This window comes from Biomphalaria glabrata, chromosome 3 (genome assembly GCF_947242115.1).
Source record: "Biomphalaria glabrata chromosome 3, xgBioGlab47.1, whole genome shotgun sequence".
Lineage (NCBI taxonomy): Eukaryota > Metazoa > Mollusca > Gastropoda > Planorbidae > Biomphalaria > Biomphalaria glabrata.
Genome location: NC_074713.1, coordinates 41,658,951 through 41,673,796, shown reverse-complemented (window position 1 = coordinate 41,673,796; position 14,846 = coordinate 41,658,951). Strand labels below are relative to the sequence as shown.

Here is a 14,846-nt window from a genome sequence, read left to right as displayed (position 1 = left end):
ATCTAATGGAAATTCAGTTTGACTACAATTGACTACCTCAGCGTAACGACTGTACAATAACAATATAGATGAAAAATTCGAACAACATTCACACCCAAAACACATACACAACCAGCGCTTTATAAATTAGACTTCTATGTACTTCTTGATGACGACAGATGATCTTGTAACACTCTGACCGAAAGTGGGATAAAGGAGTTTTTAAATCTTTCTGTTTTAGTCCTAATGGAAAGGAGACAACCACTTCATTCAGATTTATGTAACAGCGGTTTAATGGGTGCAGGTTGTCTTTAAGAATCGTGAAAAAAAAAAGTTTAACAAAATCAACAGCAGATTTATATGATTTTATAAGTATTTATTATGAATAATTCACACTAAATCGGAAGAAACCTTCAATCAATCAAACTTTAGCACATTGTCAAAGTCACATCTTCACCATTAACTGTGGACATGCAACAATGAGAAACAGCATACAAATGTAAGATATAATGATACATTTTTAAAACATATTTCTAGCTTAGGAAGAAGAGGTGACCTCTCCCTGCAATTATTTTCACAATTGATTAAATATCACACACTGTTAATCCTTATGGGAGCAAATTTTACAATGACTCCTTGCAACTATAACAATAAAAACATTTTATGTAAAAAATTAGGATACAAAATAACCTAATTTTCCTCTGAACTCATGACATTGTATGGGCACTACCAGCATATCCAACAAAAGTCTTGGTAAATGCAGTCTTGTACACAGAATGCCAAAACAGTGCTAACAAAATTAGAACCTACTGGCTCATTAAAAAAAACAACATGATCAATGAATCAGCACCACTCGACCATATATATCTAGTTTTACATCCACACACATGCATGCACATCTTGATAGATCTGGGTTAACAACTAAACAATTCCTCGAAATCCTTATGGTGCATTTAAAATTGAAATATTATAACCCATAAGAAACAATAAATTACAAATGTCCGTTCATTATGGCTAACTGATTCTGCACACTACTGCAAACATTATTTTAGTTAGCACTTGTTGAAAGACATCTTCAGCCTCTGAAGCAGGCATAACAAGCAATAGAATTTAACTTTTGGTAACTGGCTTCATATTGGCTTCACTTCGTAACCTTGATATCAATAATTGGGCTTCCTTTTGTTGTTCTATCACTTCTCTAGGCAGCATCCCTTGTTTCTGTCAATAGATAAACACATGTTATAAAGGAACTATTTTTCTGGTGGAAGTTAAACAAACAAAACACTGTATTGTATCTGTATTGATTTTCCAGATCTAAATAATTTTTTTTATACTAATTTCTATTCAAAAACATTATTTCTTTTTGTGTATAAGTTCCATAGTGGTGAGATCAATTATTTTATCTTAAAAATTACAGATGTTCCTTCAAATATTTTATGATAGTCGTATAACCTATCTGTTACTGGTATCAGGAGAATAGGTTGTCCTCCCAAACTACTGAAATTCATTGAGTGCTTCCATAAGGAAACAAAATGTACAGCGAAATTCAATGGAGCCCAATCAGCACCTTTTGAGGTCAACAGTGGTGTTTTTTTTTTACACATTTATGCATATTCTTCTACTGCATTATGCTTACAGCGACATGAACAATATCCTCTGGAAAACTCTTTAATGTATCAAGATTGAGGGCAAAAACCAAAGTTAGGAAGGTTCTTAGGGAACTCCTCTATGCTGATGATGCAGCTATTGTGGCTGACTCTCCTACTCAGCTTCAGACTCTGATTGACAAACTATCTGCCAGAAGTTTGGCTTAAATATTAGTCAAAGCAAGACTAAAATGCTAGTTCAGAATACAAATACTATTTGGCTTAAATATTAGTCAAAGCAAGACTAAAATACTAGTTCAGAATACAAATACTGCACCTCACGTAACCATTAATGGCCAACCACTGGAAACTGTTGACCATTTTTGTTATCTTGGCTCCATCATATCCAATGGTGTTGCACAAGATAAAGTCATTAAAAACAGGATAGCCAAGGCAATGGGCACCATGTCATGGCTGCAGAAAAGAGTGTGGGATGATACCTTGCTGACTAACAGTACAAAAGTCATAGTCTACTGGACATGTGTGATGAGTACTCTGCTATACAGAAGTGAAACATGGTCAATTTACTCATGGCAGGAAAGAAAGCCAAGTATCTTCCACCTCCGATGCCTAGGGCAGATCTTTAAAATAAGGTGGCAAGCAAAAATAATCAATGAGGAAGTGCTGCAAAGAGCAGGGTGTCAGGACATCCACGCTGTAATCAGCAGCAGACACCTAGGCTGGCATGCCTGATCACATAAATAGAATTGTGATATAACAGAAAGTAGGAGAGCCACTGGTCATCCACTTTTAAGATATACACTGATTTATGCAAATGGGACATGAAGCTCTTCAAAATCAACACTAACAGTTGGGAAAAAATGGCACTGGATAGATCCACATGGAGAGCGAGCATAAAGGAAGGGTCACGGATAGCAGATGCCATACACAACAGTAGTAGAAAGAAGGGTGAAAGTGCAATTGCACCTGGTGATTAAAGATTCCCAACCTGTGACAGCAGCTGTGTATGAAAGATTGGCCTCTTTAGTTACAAAAGAAGTTGCAAAGGGAAAAAGATCATCTCCAGAGATGTAAAATGCCACAGATGTATAGCCTTTTCCTGCGTTCTAGTCTTCAGAAATTGATTATCCTGGCATTAAAACATTATTCTCATTTTAAGTGTTTTCTTGAAAGCAGAGCTGAGAAATGAATTCTCCTGGCATCTAGAGCAGACTATTCAACCTAATTTAAAAAAATGTAAAAAGGGGCTTTGCATTTACCAGTACACACAGTGCACATACGTCTGTAATGGGTGTTATCATCGTAAGATCATATTTGTATCAAGCAAGATGTCTTGTCGCAGATCTTTTTTTTCACACAAAAGTCATCTACGTAATGATAAATATATTCCTTGAGTGTTGGGAGAAATTCGACAGTTCTGATATAAGAAGTTCAAGAAAAAAGCACACATCAGTAAAGATGTCTAATAGAATTTTTTGAATGTCTTTTTAAAACATTTTTGACTGAATAGTGTTTGTTTGTTTGTAAAATGTTCCTGCAGGACGACGGGGGATGGGAGTGGGCAGGGTATGAACCCGGGACCATCGATAAGTCCAAACGACAGTCCAGTGCGCAAACCGCACGACCGGGCAGCCTCTCACAAAAACATTTTTAAAAGACATAGTTAAATCTATCTCTTATAAGAAAAAATCTCTTGAAGTCTTGAACTTAAAATATTTTAATATTTATTATAAATTGTCTAAATCTAGATTCTAGACTCTACATTTGTATTCTAGAGTCTAGATATTATTTTGTGACTGAGAAGTCCTAAAAATAAAATGGTCTAAAATATTAAAAGACTGCAATAGTCTATAGAATACAAAAAAAAAAAAAATAGAGTCTAGACTAGACAGCAGATCAGTTACCCAGACATATGTGTGTGTCACTATGCCTATGGCCTGTGCAATGGCTATGGTTACCTTATGGTAGTATAAGTAGTATGGTTATGGTTGGGCGAGCTTACCTCCTTAATCTCTTTTGGATAATCTGCTGTTGAAGAGGTAGCAATGGCAAAAAGACCCAATCCAGTAGCTAAACTACCAATACCAATAAGTAAGGATTTGATATACCGGTAGGACATTGTTTCAATGTTATAATTCAGTGTAGGCTGTGGCAACTGTAGGCTAAATTGTAAGATAAGTTGAATGACAAAAAAAAAAATGAATACAAAGTTTTAAAAAAGTGAATGTTTTTAGGTAAGCTAGAATCACAGACCTATATATACTATATATACAGACCTATATATACTATATATAGGTCAGTGACTAGAATCTACCCATAGACATATAAAAATATGTCTATGAATGTAGCTTATATAATTTCTAGACTCTAGACTTAATTCGCCTTTTTGGCGGTGAACTCTTTTATTTGTAATTGTCTTTCTGAAAGAAAACATTAGAAATCTAGACTAGATTAGTAGATCTAGATAGTATAATAGTATTGGAGCCAATTAGACTTTAGTACTTCAGTTTAGGCTTAGGGAATCTGAGTCTCTAGACGAGATTAGAATAAAATAGATCTAGATCTAGACTATTGTTACAGATCTAGATCTATATGAGTACGAGATTTAGTATTCTAGTAAGGTAGACTTTATGTCTTTGGTCTTTGTCTTTTCAAGTCTTTTGTACTTTATTAACTAACTAACTTATTTAGTTATTAAGTTATTAAGTTTAGATTAGATTTCTTTAGAATAGGAAATTACCAGGTTACCAGGCAATAATAATTAATTATAATTATAAATTAGATCTAGATCTATAATTAATAATAATAAATTTTATAAATTATAATATCAATCATTATTCATAATGATTATAAAAAAATATTCAAATAATGATCATTGTCATTATCAATGAATGAATATAAATTATCATACTTGATACTACAAGAAGTACACGTCCACGTAGATTAGAATTACTCAATTAGAATACTATTTTTTACTATCATTATCATTATATATATTATTTATATCATTCATTATGGTTGATATTGATATAGATCTAGAATATAAATATATATATATATATATATATATATATATATATATATATAATTAATATTAATAAATCTAAATCTAGACTCACTCTAGGCTTAGGTCTAGACTCTAGTTCTAGAATGATTCTAGAATCTAGGACTGTCACTATTATCACTAGAATCTAGGTCTATGTAATGTACACGAATGTGACTATATTCTTTACAATAATAGCCTACATATACTAGTTCTAGCATTTAATATATCTATATAAGTCTATATATTAATAAGATAATAGTGAGCAAATAGATGCTATCTTATTAGATTTTCCAAGGCTTTTGACAAAGTTCACCACCAAAGTTTGCTTAAAAAATTAAAATATTATTAAATGGCATTGATGGTCCATTGCATCAATGGGTTAAAGATTTTCCGTTAGGGAGAGAAGAAAATGTAATAATAAATGGCTCTAAATCAACACTAAACAGTAAACTTAGGTGTACCTCAAGGAACAGCCTTAGGTCCACTACTTTTTAAAATTTACATTTATAAATGATTTATCAGGAACAAAAGTCAGATTATTTTCAGACAATTGCATAATACTGTTATGACTCTACATTGCGCACTGTCATTTGGCGCGACATTGTGTACCAGAGGATACGAAAGAGAACAGAGGAAGGAAGATGGCCGATGATTAGAGATGTAAACAAGAAGGCCTGAGATGTGATTCTGGGTTTGGCTCTAGATCCAGTTTATAATTGATTATTAAACGTTCTATTTCATATCACTTTTGTTGAGGTTAATTGCAAAGTTATAGCAATTGGTGTCAGAAGTGGGATTCTCAGCGAAAGTGGGAACAAGGTCTTTGTACACGACCGTTACATCATTTTCTTTTCGGATAACCCAACGTAAGTTTTGGTAGGCCAACGTGAGAAAAATACGGGATGGCGTCTACGAAAACACTTGGTCAGCTTTCATTGATAGAACTTAGACGAGAACTCAGATGCAGAGAACTGAAGGTAAGCGGCAACAAAGAGGCGCTCATGAAGCGTCTGAAGCAAAGCATCATAGATGATGAACAGGATCCGGACACCTATTTATTTGAAATAGAACCTGATACAGGGGAGATTTGGAAATTGATGAAAGAGCAAATAAAGGAAGACCTGAAATTGGTGAAGGATGAACTTAAAAATGAATTAGGTAATAAACTTAGCTCTATAGCATCCTTTGTGTCTGAATTGAAAAATGACATAGACAGTTTCAAACAATTAAGAAATGAGGTATCTGAATTAAGGTCCCAAATGGTGGGAGATGTTGATTCTAAAATTCAACAATTATGAAATGAAATGAAGGCGAAGCTGCAAAAGAAACAAGATGCGGGTGCCACTGTGACTGAAATGACGGGGAAGATTAAACCACCAGTGTTTGACGGCTCTGTGTCTTGGTCGGTGTATCGATTACAATTGGAGGCGGCGGCGCAAATGGGATACCCATGCAGAGAAAGCAACTGGTCTTATGTTGGCACTCAGAGGAAAGGCAGCCAAATTGTTACAGACTATGACGGATCGGAAGGACTATGATGCCATGGTCAAAACAATGGAACTACGATACGGCAATGAACACCCGCAGGAAGTTTTCAGGATGCAATTAAAGAATCGACAACAGAAGAGTGGAGAGACATTACAGGAATTAGCAGCAGACATAGAACGTCTCGCCCGTCTTGCTTCTCCATCGGCAACACAGGAACTTTTGGATGTTCTGGTCACAGATGCCTTTATAGATGGAATGCGAGATTCGGAACTTAAGAAGACCCTCCGAATAAGCGGAAAATGGAAAATCAACAAAGCCCTCATTTATGCCATGTCTTACGAGGCGACCGAAGTTTCAGCGAGGAACATATCACTGTTGTCGGATGTTAAATGTGTCGGAAGAGGAGGATATGCCAAGGCTGATTCGAAGAATGGTGGAAAAGGCTTTAAATGAACTGGAACATTATCAGACCTCAAAGCGTAGTAGAAAGACTTTTCGTTGTTGGAATTGTAACACTCCAGGTCATGTACGGAGGAATTGTAACATGTTGTTCCAAGGCCAAGGCTTTGCATCAGAATGTAAATCGCTACGATTCCACGGGTTTAGGGAGCAAGGACTGGCAACCCAGGAAATCGAAACTCTGAGAATAAAGACTCCTTTCAGAGTGTTAGAACAAAGCAGAACTTTGATAGTGCAGGGAAAGATTGGCGCTGGTTCTTATAGGTTCCTCTTGGACACAGGGGCTACGCGGTCGATAGTTGGACCCAGTCTGATTGGTGATCAAGAAATAATACGAGTGAATGGCTACACTCTTAAAACAACAGGTAGCGAACTGTGACCTATACTAGGACAGATACGGCTTGACTTTGAAATAGGAAGTCAACTATTTTGTCAGGATTTTGTGATCGCCAATGTTGTCTACGATTGCATCCTTGGTCTGGTTTTTATGCAGGAATTCGGGTTATCTCTAAACATTGGAAGTGGAACTGTACAATATGGACACTTAAAGTTCCCATTGCTTGATGATGGTGTGGAAGGCATTCAGGTGAAGTGAATCAAACATACGACCATACCAAAATGGTCTAATCTGTCAGTAAACAGGTATCATAAAAGGTAAAAACTGAAGTGGAACAAACTGGAAGGCCAGCTACATCAGATGTGTCTAGCTTTCAAGATAAAGAAAGTGGCAACCTTTTTAACGATAAGCGCAGACCCGAAAAGAAAACGCTAGATGAAGAAACTAGAGGAGTGAACTATAGTCAGAGTGAAACTATTGCTTTCGATGTCCGTGATATGAGTGCTTCAATGGGCATGACCAAATCAGACAATGTTGGGTCTGCGTCCAATACTCCTGTTTGGCTACCAGTACTAACTGCAGACAGAAATTTAATAAGAACTGTACGGGCGGAACCTCGAATGAACAATATAAATACCGGGAAATGACTGTGTGTTTTATGGCCTGGCCTCCAGGGGAACTATAACTTTATTGCCAGAACTTCATCTGCACTGACAATTCCACTGCCCTGTCGAAAATCTGGTCATGTTCGGGACGAACATAACTAAGGAGGGGGCAGTGTTATGACTCTACATTGCGCACTGTCATTTGGCACGACATTGTATACCAGAGGATACGATAGAGAACAGAGGAAGGAAGATGGCCGATGATTACAGATGTAAACAAGAAGGCCTGAGATGTGATTCTGGGTTTGGCTCTAGATCCAGTTTATAATTGATTATTAAACGTTCTATTTTATATCACTTTCGTTGAGGTTAATTGCTAAGTTATAGCAATACATAGAACAATAAAAACAACACAAGATACAGAAATCTTACAAAAAGAATTAGATGAATTACAGAAATGGGAATCAAATTGGAGCATGTCTTTCCACCCAGAAAAATGTCAGTTATTAAGAGTAACAAAAAAACTAAAAAAAATTAATTCCACTTATCTTATTCATGGTAAGCCAGTAACACAGACTAAAAACGCAAAATACCTAGGTCCTAGGTGTTATAATAAATAAAAAACTGTTGTGGAATCTCATATTGATGAAAAATCAAACAAAGCATTAGGATTTATTAAAATAAATTTCTATAAATCAAATAAGAACTAAAAACTAAAATGTTATTTAACCTTGGTTAGGCCATTAATAGAATATGCATCTTCTGTTTGGGATCCCTCAACTCAAGAAACATTAAGAAACTGGAACAGATACAAAATAGAGCAGTGAGATTCATAACAAATGAATATTCTTATTTGACTAGTATAACACCTTTAATAAAATCACTAAATTTAGAAAGCCTTCAGGATAGAAGACTCAAAAGTAAAGTAAAGTGAACATTATACATAAAACACTGAACCATAATCTTCAAATACAAAATTTAATAAAATACTCTGAAAGACACAAAGATGAAGGTATGTTCCTCGTTCCATAAGCTAGGACAAATTTGTACAAATGCTCCTTCTTCCCTAGTGAGCATGGAATGGGTCGCCGAGCTAGCCAGAAAAAACAGTGACTTGGCAGAATTTAGGTCATTGGTTAATATGCATGACAAGTGTTAGATAAGATAAGATAAGACACTAAAGCCCCATCTAAGTCTATAGTCAATATAGATCTATAGTAGTATAGTAGATTCTATAGCTTATAGTTTTTAGTAGTCTATAATAGTAAAATTATAGAACTAAATTTGACTTAAATTTAAAAAACTACTTTGGACACTTTGGTAGGATCCAGGTCTATCTATTCTTTTCATAACTTACAGATACCGGTATACATTAAGTTACTTAAAAAAAAAAGAAAATAATTACATCTTATGCATTTCATGTGTTAATCTAATCATAGTTTTTATTGTTAATCAGTGACTTAAACTCTGCCGAGTCGCTGGTTTTGATCGCTGATTCAGGCAAGCCAATCTATTCTCTAATGCAATGGCACTAGGGAAGAAGCATATAGCATATAGCAAAAAAAAATATGCCTCAATCTTTTTGTCTTTTGTAGCTAGAAACCTCAAAAATGAAAGCTTCATTTCTATTAATGTCAAAATGTTAATAGCCTTTTTGAATATTATGTACCTAAAGAAAAATAAAACAGTTCAACTGCTAGTTTGTTTTTCTTGTACAAATAAACTCTCAGAAAAGTCCAAGTTTCTATTCTAAAAAGAGGACAGTTTAAGCCATATAAAACAACAAAAATTGCATAATAATTGTGTAAATTGTTTGTTCTGCAGCTCCAAGTATGTGAAAAAACATGTCTTTGAATAATACAGAGAGAGAAATCCAGTGTGTAACACATTGGTTCCAAGGTTGGAGTGCAATGCAGAAAGAAGATTTCCTGAAAGATTTGCTTGACAAGTAATTTTATTTTTGTTTTGTTTTACACTGAAAAATATCTATATAGGGATAAGCAACAGCATGACCATAATGGTATAACATTAAACATTGACTTGTACAAGATATTTGAAATTCTTTATAACTGTTTTCTTCAGAAATTCTTTATAACTTGGTTGTCAGTTTGACAGGGAAAAAACAACCAAAAGCTTTTTTTTTTTCATGTTAGAAATAATAAATAAAAAGTTTTGAAAAAAAAAAAAAAGATTGTCTTTCATAATAATTTCAGTTTGCAATCCAATATGTTATCACAATCAGCTTGATGATCACTTTGATAGAGTGGTTAAAAGAAAGTAAAAATTTAATACAAACTTGCTTTTGTTAACATTTTTCGTAAGGAGTATTTTTCTTTCTATATTAACAGTACAAAAGACTGGAAAAGAATTTTGAATTTTTGTATAAGAGAATTGGTTCATACATTAGCTTTATTAACACAATGTTCTAACCAACTGAGCTAACCCACTATACTACAATTGGTCAAACATATATATATAGATCTAGATCTATAAATGACATTTGAATGAATGGAAAACAAAAATGGTCTCCAAAAAACAATCTCTTCTTTCTGTACAATGTAATAAAAGAATTCAATAATTAATGAAGTAATCTTTTTGAAATTGTAATAAATGTGTTTTCATCCAGCACAAGTTGATGTGCAAAATTTCAGCTTGATAGGATAGCTAATGAAAAAAAAAAAAAAGTAAGGTACCCCTTACAGACCTTGTGATCTATAGGGTAAATGATGTAATCCTAATCTGTTTCTAAGGCTGACAGTTAATGAGGGTGTCATGAGGCCAGCACAACAATCAATCACCTTTACTTTCTCCAACTACAGTCAGCTACCCATTAAGAGTTGGCTGGATTCAGGGGCGTCCTTAAAATCCTGAAATTAAAAATGCCAGTCTTCACAAAGATTTGAATTTGATCCTTTCATTATGATACTCTTACAAATCTATTAACAATGACTATTGCAAATTAATTACAAACTTAATTTATGACATTTTGTTAAAAGCTATGTATGAGTACTCAATACCTACTATTTAACTAAACTACAGTAATAATTTTGTACTTATTTCAATTTTGAAATTTCTTTTAAAAAAATCTGTTAACTTTCAGACTTGTGCCGAATAACATAGACACATTGTTTGATTCCATGAAGTCACTAGGTGTTGGCGATAAACCTCCATCCATCTTTCAATGTCAGCTGAAGTTGTTTTCTGAATGGTTTTCTCAGTGGACAGACTCTGAAAGGAATGATTTCATGATAAAGCTTCACAGCATTGATGCTAGTTTTATGGCCAAGTTTAATTCAGAAGCTTCAAGATTGACACAAAATCAGCCAATACTATCCTGATGTTTGATGTTATGAGTACTAGTATTGTTAAAAAAGAAAAAAACAGAAGAGTTCCACTCTGTATATATATACTAACTAGCCTAGTCAGTAAACCTGGGCTTCAGAATAGTGGAACAGTTCTAAGCTCAAACCCTAATCAGCATCTTCATCATCTTTGGGCTATAATGTGAAGTAGGCATACTGCACAGTAATTCTGTTATAATAGAGTTTGTTAACTTTGCTCAAGTATCATTATGATCATTATATTGAGTGTCAGACATTATAATACTGTATAAACTCATTTAGTCAAACACATTGTTTATTATATAGAGGCAAATATTTTGTTAACTAGTTTATGTTATTAATTTAAAAAAAACCCATCATAGTTTGTTTTCATTTTTTGAAACATTTTGTTAGTATTTATTATATTTAAAGTATTAAAAGAATAAGTATGGTGGTATATGCATATATGTGTGTATATTAGATCCTGTATATTATATGTATGTGATTGTGGTTTAAAGAATATGTTATTTGTTAAATAAATATATAATGTATGGAGGTTAATAGATGTTCTATATTATAGACAAGTGAGTAGATGTCATAGTTGAGACATGTTGGAGACTATGTATGTCAATATGTGTATCTTGGTGGAGACTATGTATGTCAATATGTGTATCTTGGTGGAGACTATGTATGTCAATATGTGTATCTTGGTGGAGACTATGTATGTCAATATGTGTATCTTGGTGGAGACTATGTATGTCAATATGTGTATCTTGGTGGAGACTATGTATGTCAATATGTGTATCTTGGTTCAAACATAAGTTGATGTGTGCATGTGTGTGCTGTTGAACATTTATTTCGATATATTCTTTTTTTAAAGTCTAAATGCATAAGCAAGTACAGTGTCAGACTGATAAAATTAGTCAGTTTTAAAGTTTCTTTTCTTTTCTTTTTTTTTACAAAAAACTTTCTTTAAAAAATATGTATTTATGGAAGTACCGGGTAACCAATTTAATTAGTTTTAGTTATATGACATTTGTTTATGATGTTACAATTTCCAAAACATTAGAAGCAATCTAGTTCTAACAGGTTTAGTTTTATTACATTTGTTTGTGATGTTACAATTTCCGATAAGCAATCTAGTTCTAACAGGTTTAGTTTTATTCTTCATCGTTTGAAGAGCCTATAGTAATTGAACTCACATCACATTGGATACTGCAAAGACATAAAGTAGCTCTGGATCTCCTGAGATTTCAAAGTTATACAACTCTGTCCATCTTCTTATCACTTGTTCAAGTTAGTAGGCCTGCGCGTTTATGCTGTCGTTTCTGTTCTAGCCCTCTTCAATTTCTTGACATTTTGTCTCCATCTTCTTCACTTCTTTCATTTCCTTGTACACCATTGTAGTTGTGGCGGGCATAGTTTGGGTCAGACAACTTTTTCTTTTTAAACTCCAGACGCTTGTCACAGGTTTTTTTCTGGAGGCGGGCGGAGCTGCCTTTACACCTCTAGGGCTGTATCTATGACGGCTGTAGTTAGGATATTGACTTGTGTGCTGATATCCTGATCATTGGAGTCCAATATATTGAGGGCTGCAAAGAGTCTCCTAACTTTGTTTCGAATATGGCAGCTATTTGGGAGTCTTTCAGGTTATCCAGGTCAAATTTTGTCCTGGTATGTACTTGTATTGTTACCTTGTGTTTAGGTATAATTTAAAGGTCATCATAATAAGGTCATGGTCGCTTCCAATGTCAGCTCCAGGAAAACCTCTTGTTTTGACCGTATGGATGCTTGCCTTAAAGCGCTGCTGTACCATGATATAGTCGATCTGGTTGAGATGTTCTCCGTTGGGACTGCTGTACCATGCGGTTATTCGCGACTTTTTGTGGCATGTACGACACTAATCTCATATCTCATATGAATCAATCTTAGAATTCTATTAGACTAGAGGAGAAAATATTTGGCGCTATAGTCTTTTACATTATATATATAGTTCGTCCATCGTGGTTCGATGATGCCCACTTTTGTCATTCAGGGTTCTGAGGGCTTTGCACTGGGGTTTTGTGCCTCCTCATGTGGTGAGACCTATGTGAGCCCGGAATGTTCGTCTGCACACTGGGCAGGTTATTCCAGCTGAAGCTAGTGTCATAGGCCTTGCTTTTCTTCTCTGGCGCTTTTCTTCTGTCAGCGCTGTTCTCTTTTTTTCCTCGGCGATTTTCCTCAACTACTGAATAAATAATTTACTTGAAAATTTTAGTGACATTTCTATTGCCTGTATCTATACAGATCAAGGCCGGCCATAGATAATTGAAAATGAATTTGGTGAAAAAAAAAAAAAAATTAACCGTCTAGAAAACTAAAATGAAACACACTTTAGTTCAAACCTAATGGACTTCAACAATAACGTTAACGACAAGCTTCGCGATTTCTTCTCTAAAAAAAATTGTTTTCAGTCCTGTGCGAGGCCCCCGCCCATCGGAGGCCCTAGTCGGCTGCCTAGCTTGCCTATGCCAAAGGCGGCCCTGTACACAGTTACAACCAGTCTTAGGTATCGTGTGTAAAGTTGCAACCAGTTCTACGTTACATATACCGAGTGTAAAGTTACAACCAGTCCTAATTGACGCACGGAGTGTAAAGTTACAACCAGTCCTAATTTACGCACGGAGTGTAAAGTTACAACCAGTCCTAATTTACGCACGGAGTGTAAAGTTACAACCAGTCCTAATTTACGCACGGAGTGTAAAGCCAGACGACGACATTTGTCCAGATATTGAAGGAGACGCCAATAGAATAATTTGTCTACAATTAGGAATCAGACCACGTGACACGTGATCGCTGTCTCCCTTATGTCTTCACATATTTGACTTGCCACTTCAGTCTGATACTCACAACATCCGGCTCATTAGCATATTTACTATATTTAGCATACCTAAGCTCCGTCGCTGGTTTGGAAACATCTCTCATAGCTGACAACAACGCCACTTCAGGAAGTTTCCTGACCTCTGACAGATAAGTACCCATGGGCGTAGCCGGGGAGAGGGTGTCGTAATTTAGTGACTGATTTTTTGCTTTTTTTAGGTGAGATTTTAATACTAAACCATCACTTGCCCCAGCACAGCCAAGGGGGTTTTGAGTTAACACCCTACAGGGGGGTTTTGCAGTTAAATCCCCCTATTCTATAAAACAAAACCAAAAAAATGCAAACGACAATCCCCAAATTCCACACAATACATACATATATAGATATATTTCGAGGGGGGTGGGGGAGAAAAAAAATTCTGGCTACGCCCATGTAAGTACCCACCACTCGACCTAAAAATAGTGTCCACGCCTCTGAAAATACTAGCGGAAGTCAAGAGATGAATCAGATGCTATTGTCACTATCTGTCCATAAATCTTCTATTGTCTTGAATTCCTTGTTCGAAACGTTCATTGGATAGTTTCTAGGGAGCCACACATGTCAGAGAAATGTCTCTTTTGATATTAGCGACATCGTATTTCATACTTTCATCTTTAGATCTAGAACCTACCAAGTGGCTTCCAAAAAAACACCGTAGGAGAATTCTTTTTTTAGACGGCTGCTATTGTTCAGCGACAGATCTAGATCTATATACTTTTGAGACCCCCCCCCACCCCAAATAAAAAAAGGCGCCTACGAAGAAAAGAGAACCTGAATCGAATTACAACAGACAACTGCTTCAGCTACCTCAGATGTGGCTAAATTGTAGGTCACAGATGAGTCTTTATTTACACGTAATTTTATGTCATCTTCCTTAATCAGTGGGAAGCGCTTGAACTTGGCTTGGCATGGCTACCTAGAAGGGGGCTCGAGGTTCGACACCCGACTCGGGCAGAGTTGTGTTTACTGAGCGCCAAAAGGCAACACGGAAACCCAACTCCTAGATACCCCCTCTCACCCACTCGTCCACAACTGACATTGGACCAAAAGCGCTCTGAGCATGCTATAAGCATGAAAGTAGCGCTTTAAAAAAGCAATAATCTCTG

General features: G+C 35.4%; 1 protein-coding gene across 1 annotated transcript; it reads left to right on the top strand.

Moving 5' to 3' along the window:
* The first annotated feature begins 3,970 nt into the window (after window positions 1–3,970).
* Window positions 3,971–11,927, top strand: LOC106074024 (uncharacterized protein C14orf119-like). The gene is made up of 3 exons (XM_056025130.1): window positions 3,971–4,207; window positions 9,346–9,469; window positions 10,622–11,927. Exons 2-3 carry the CDS (start codon window positions 9,366–9,368, stop codon window positions 10,857–10,859), a joined length of 342 nt encoding a protein of 113 aa, XP_055881105.1. The 5' UTR covers window positions 3,971–4,207; window positions 9,346–9,365; the 3' UTR covers window positions 10,860–11,927.
* The last annotated feature ends 2,919 nt before the right edge of the window (window positions 11,928–14,846 follow it).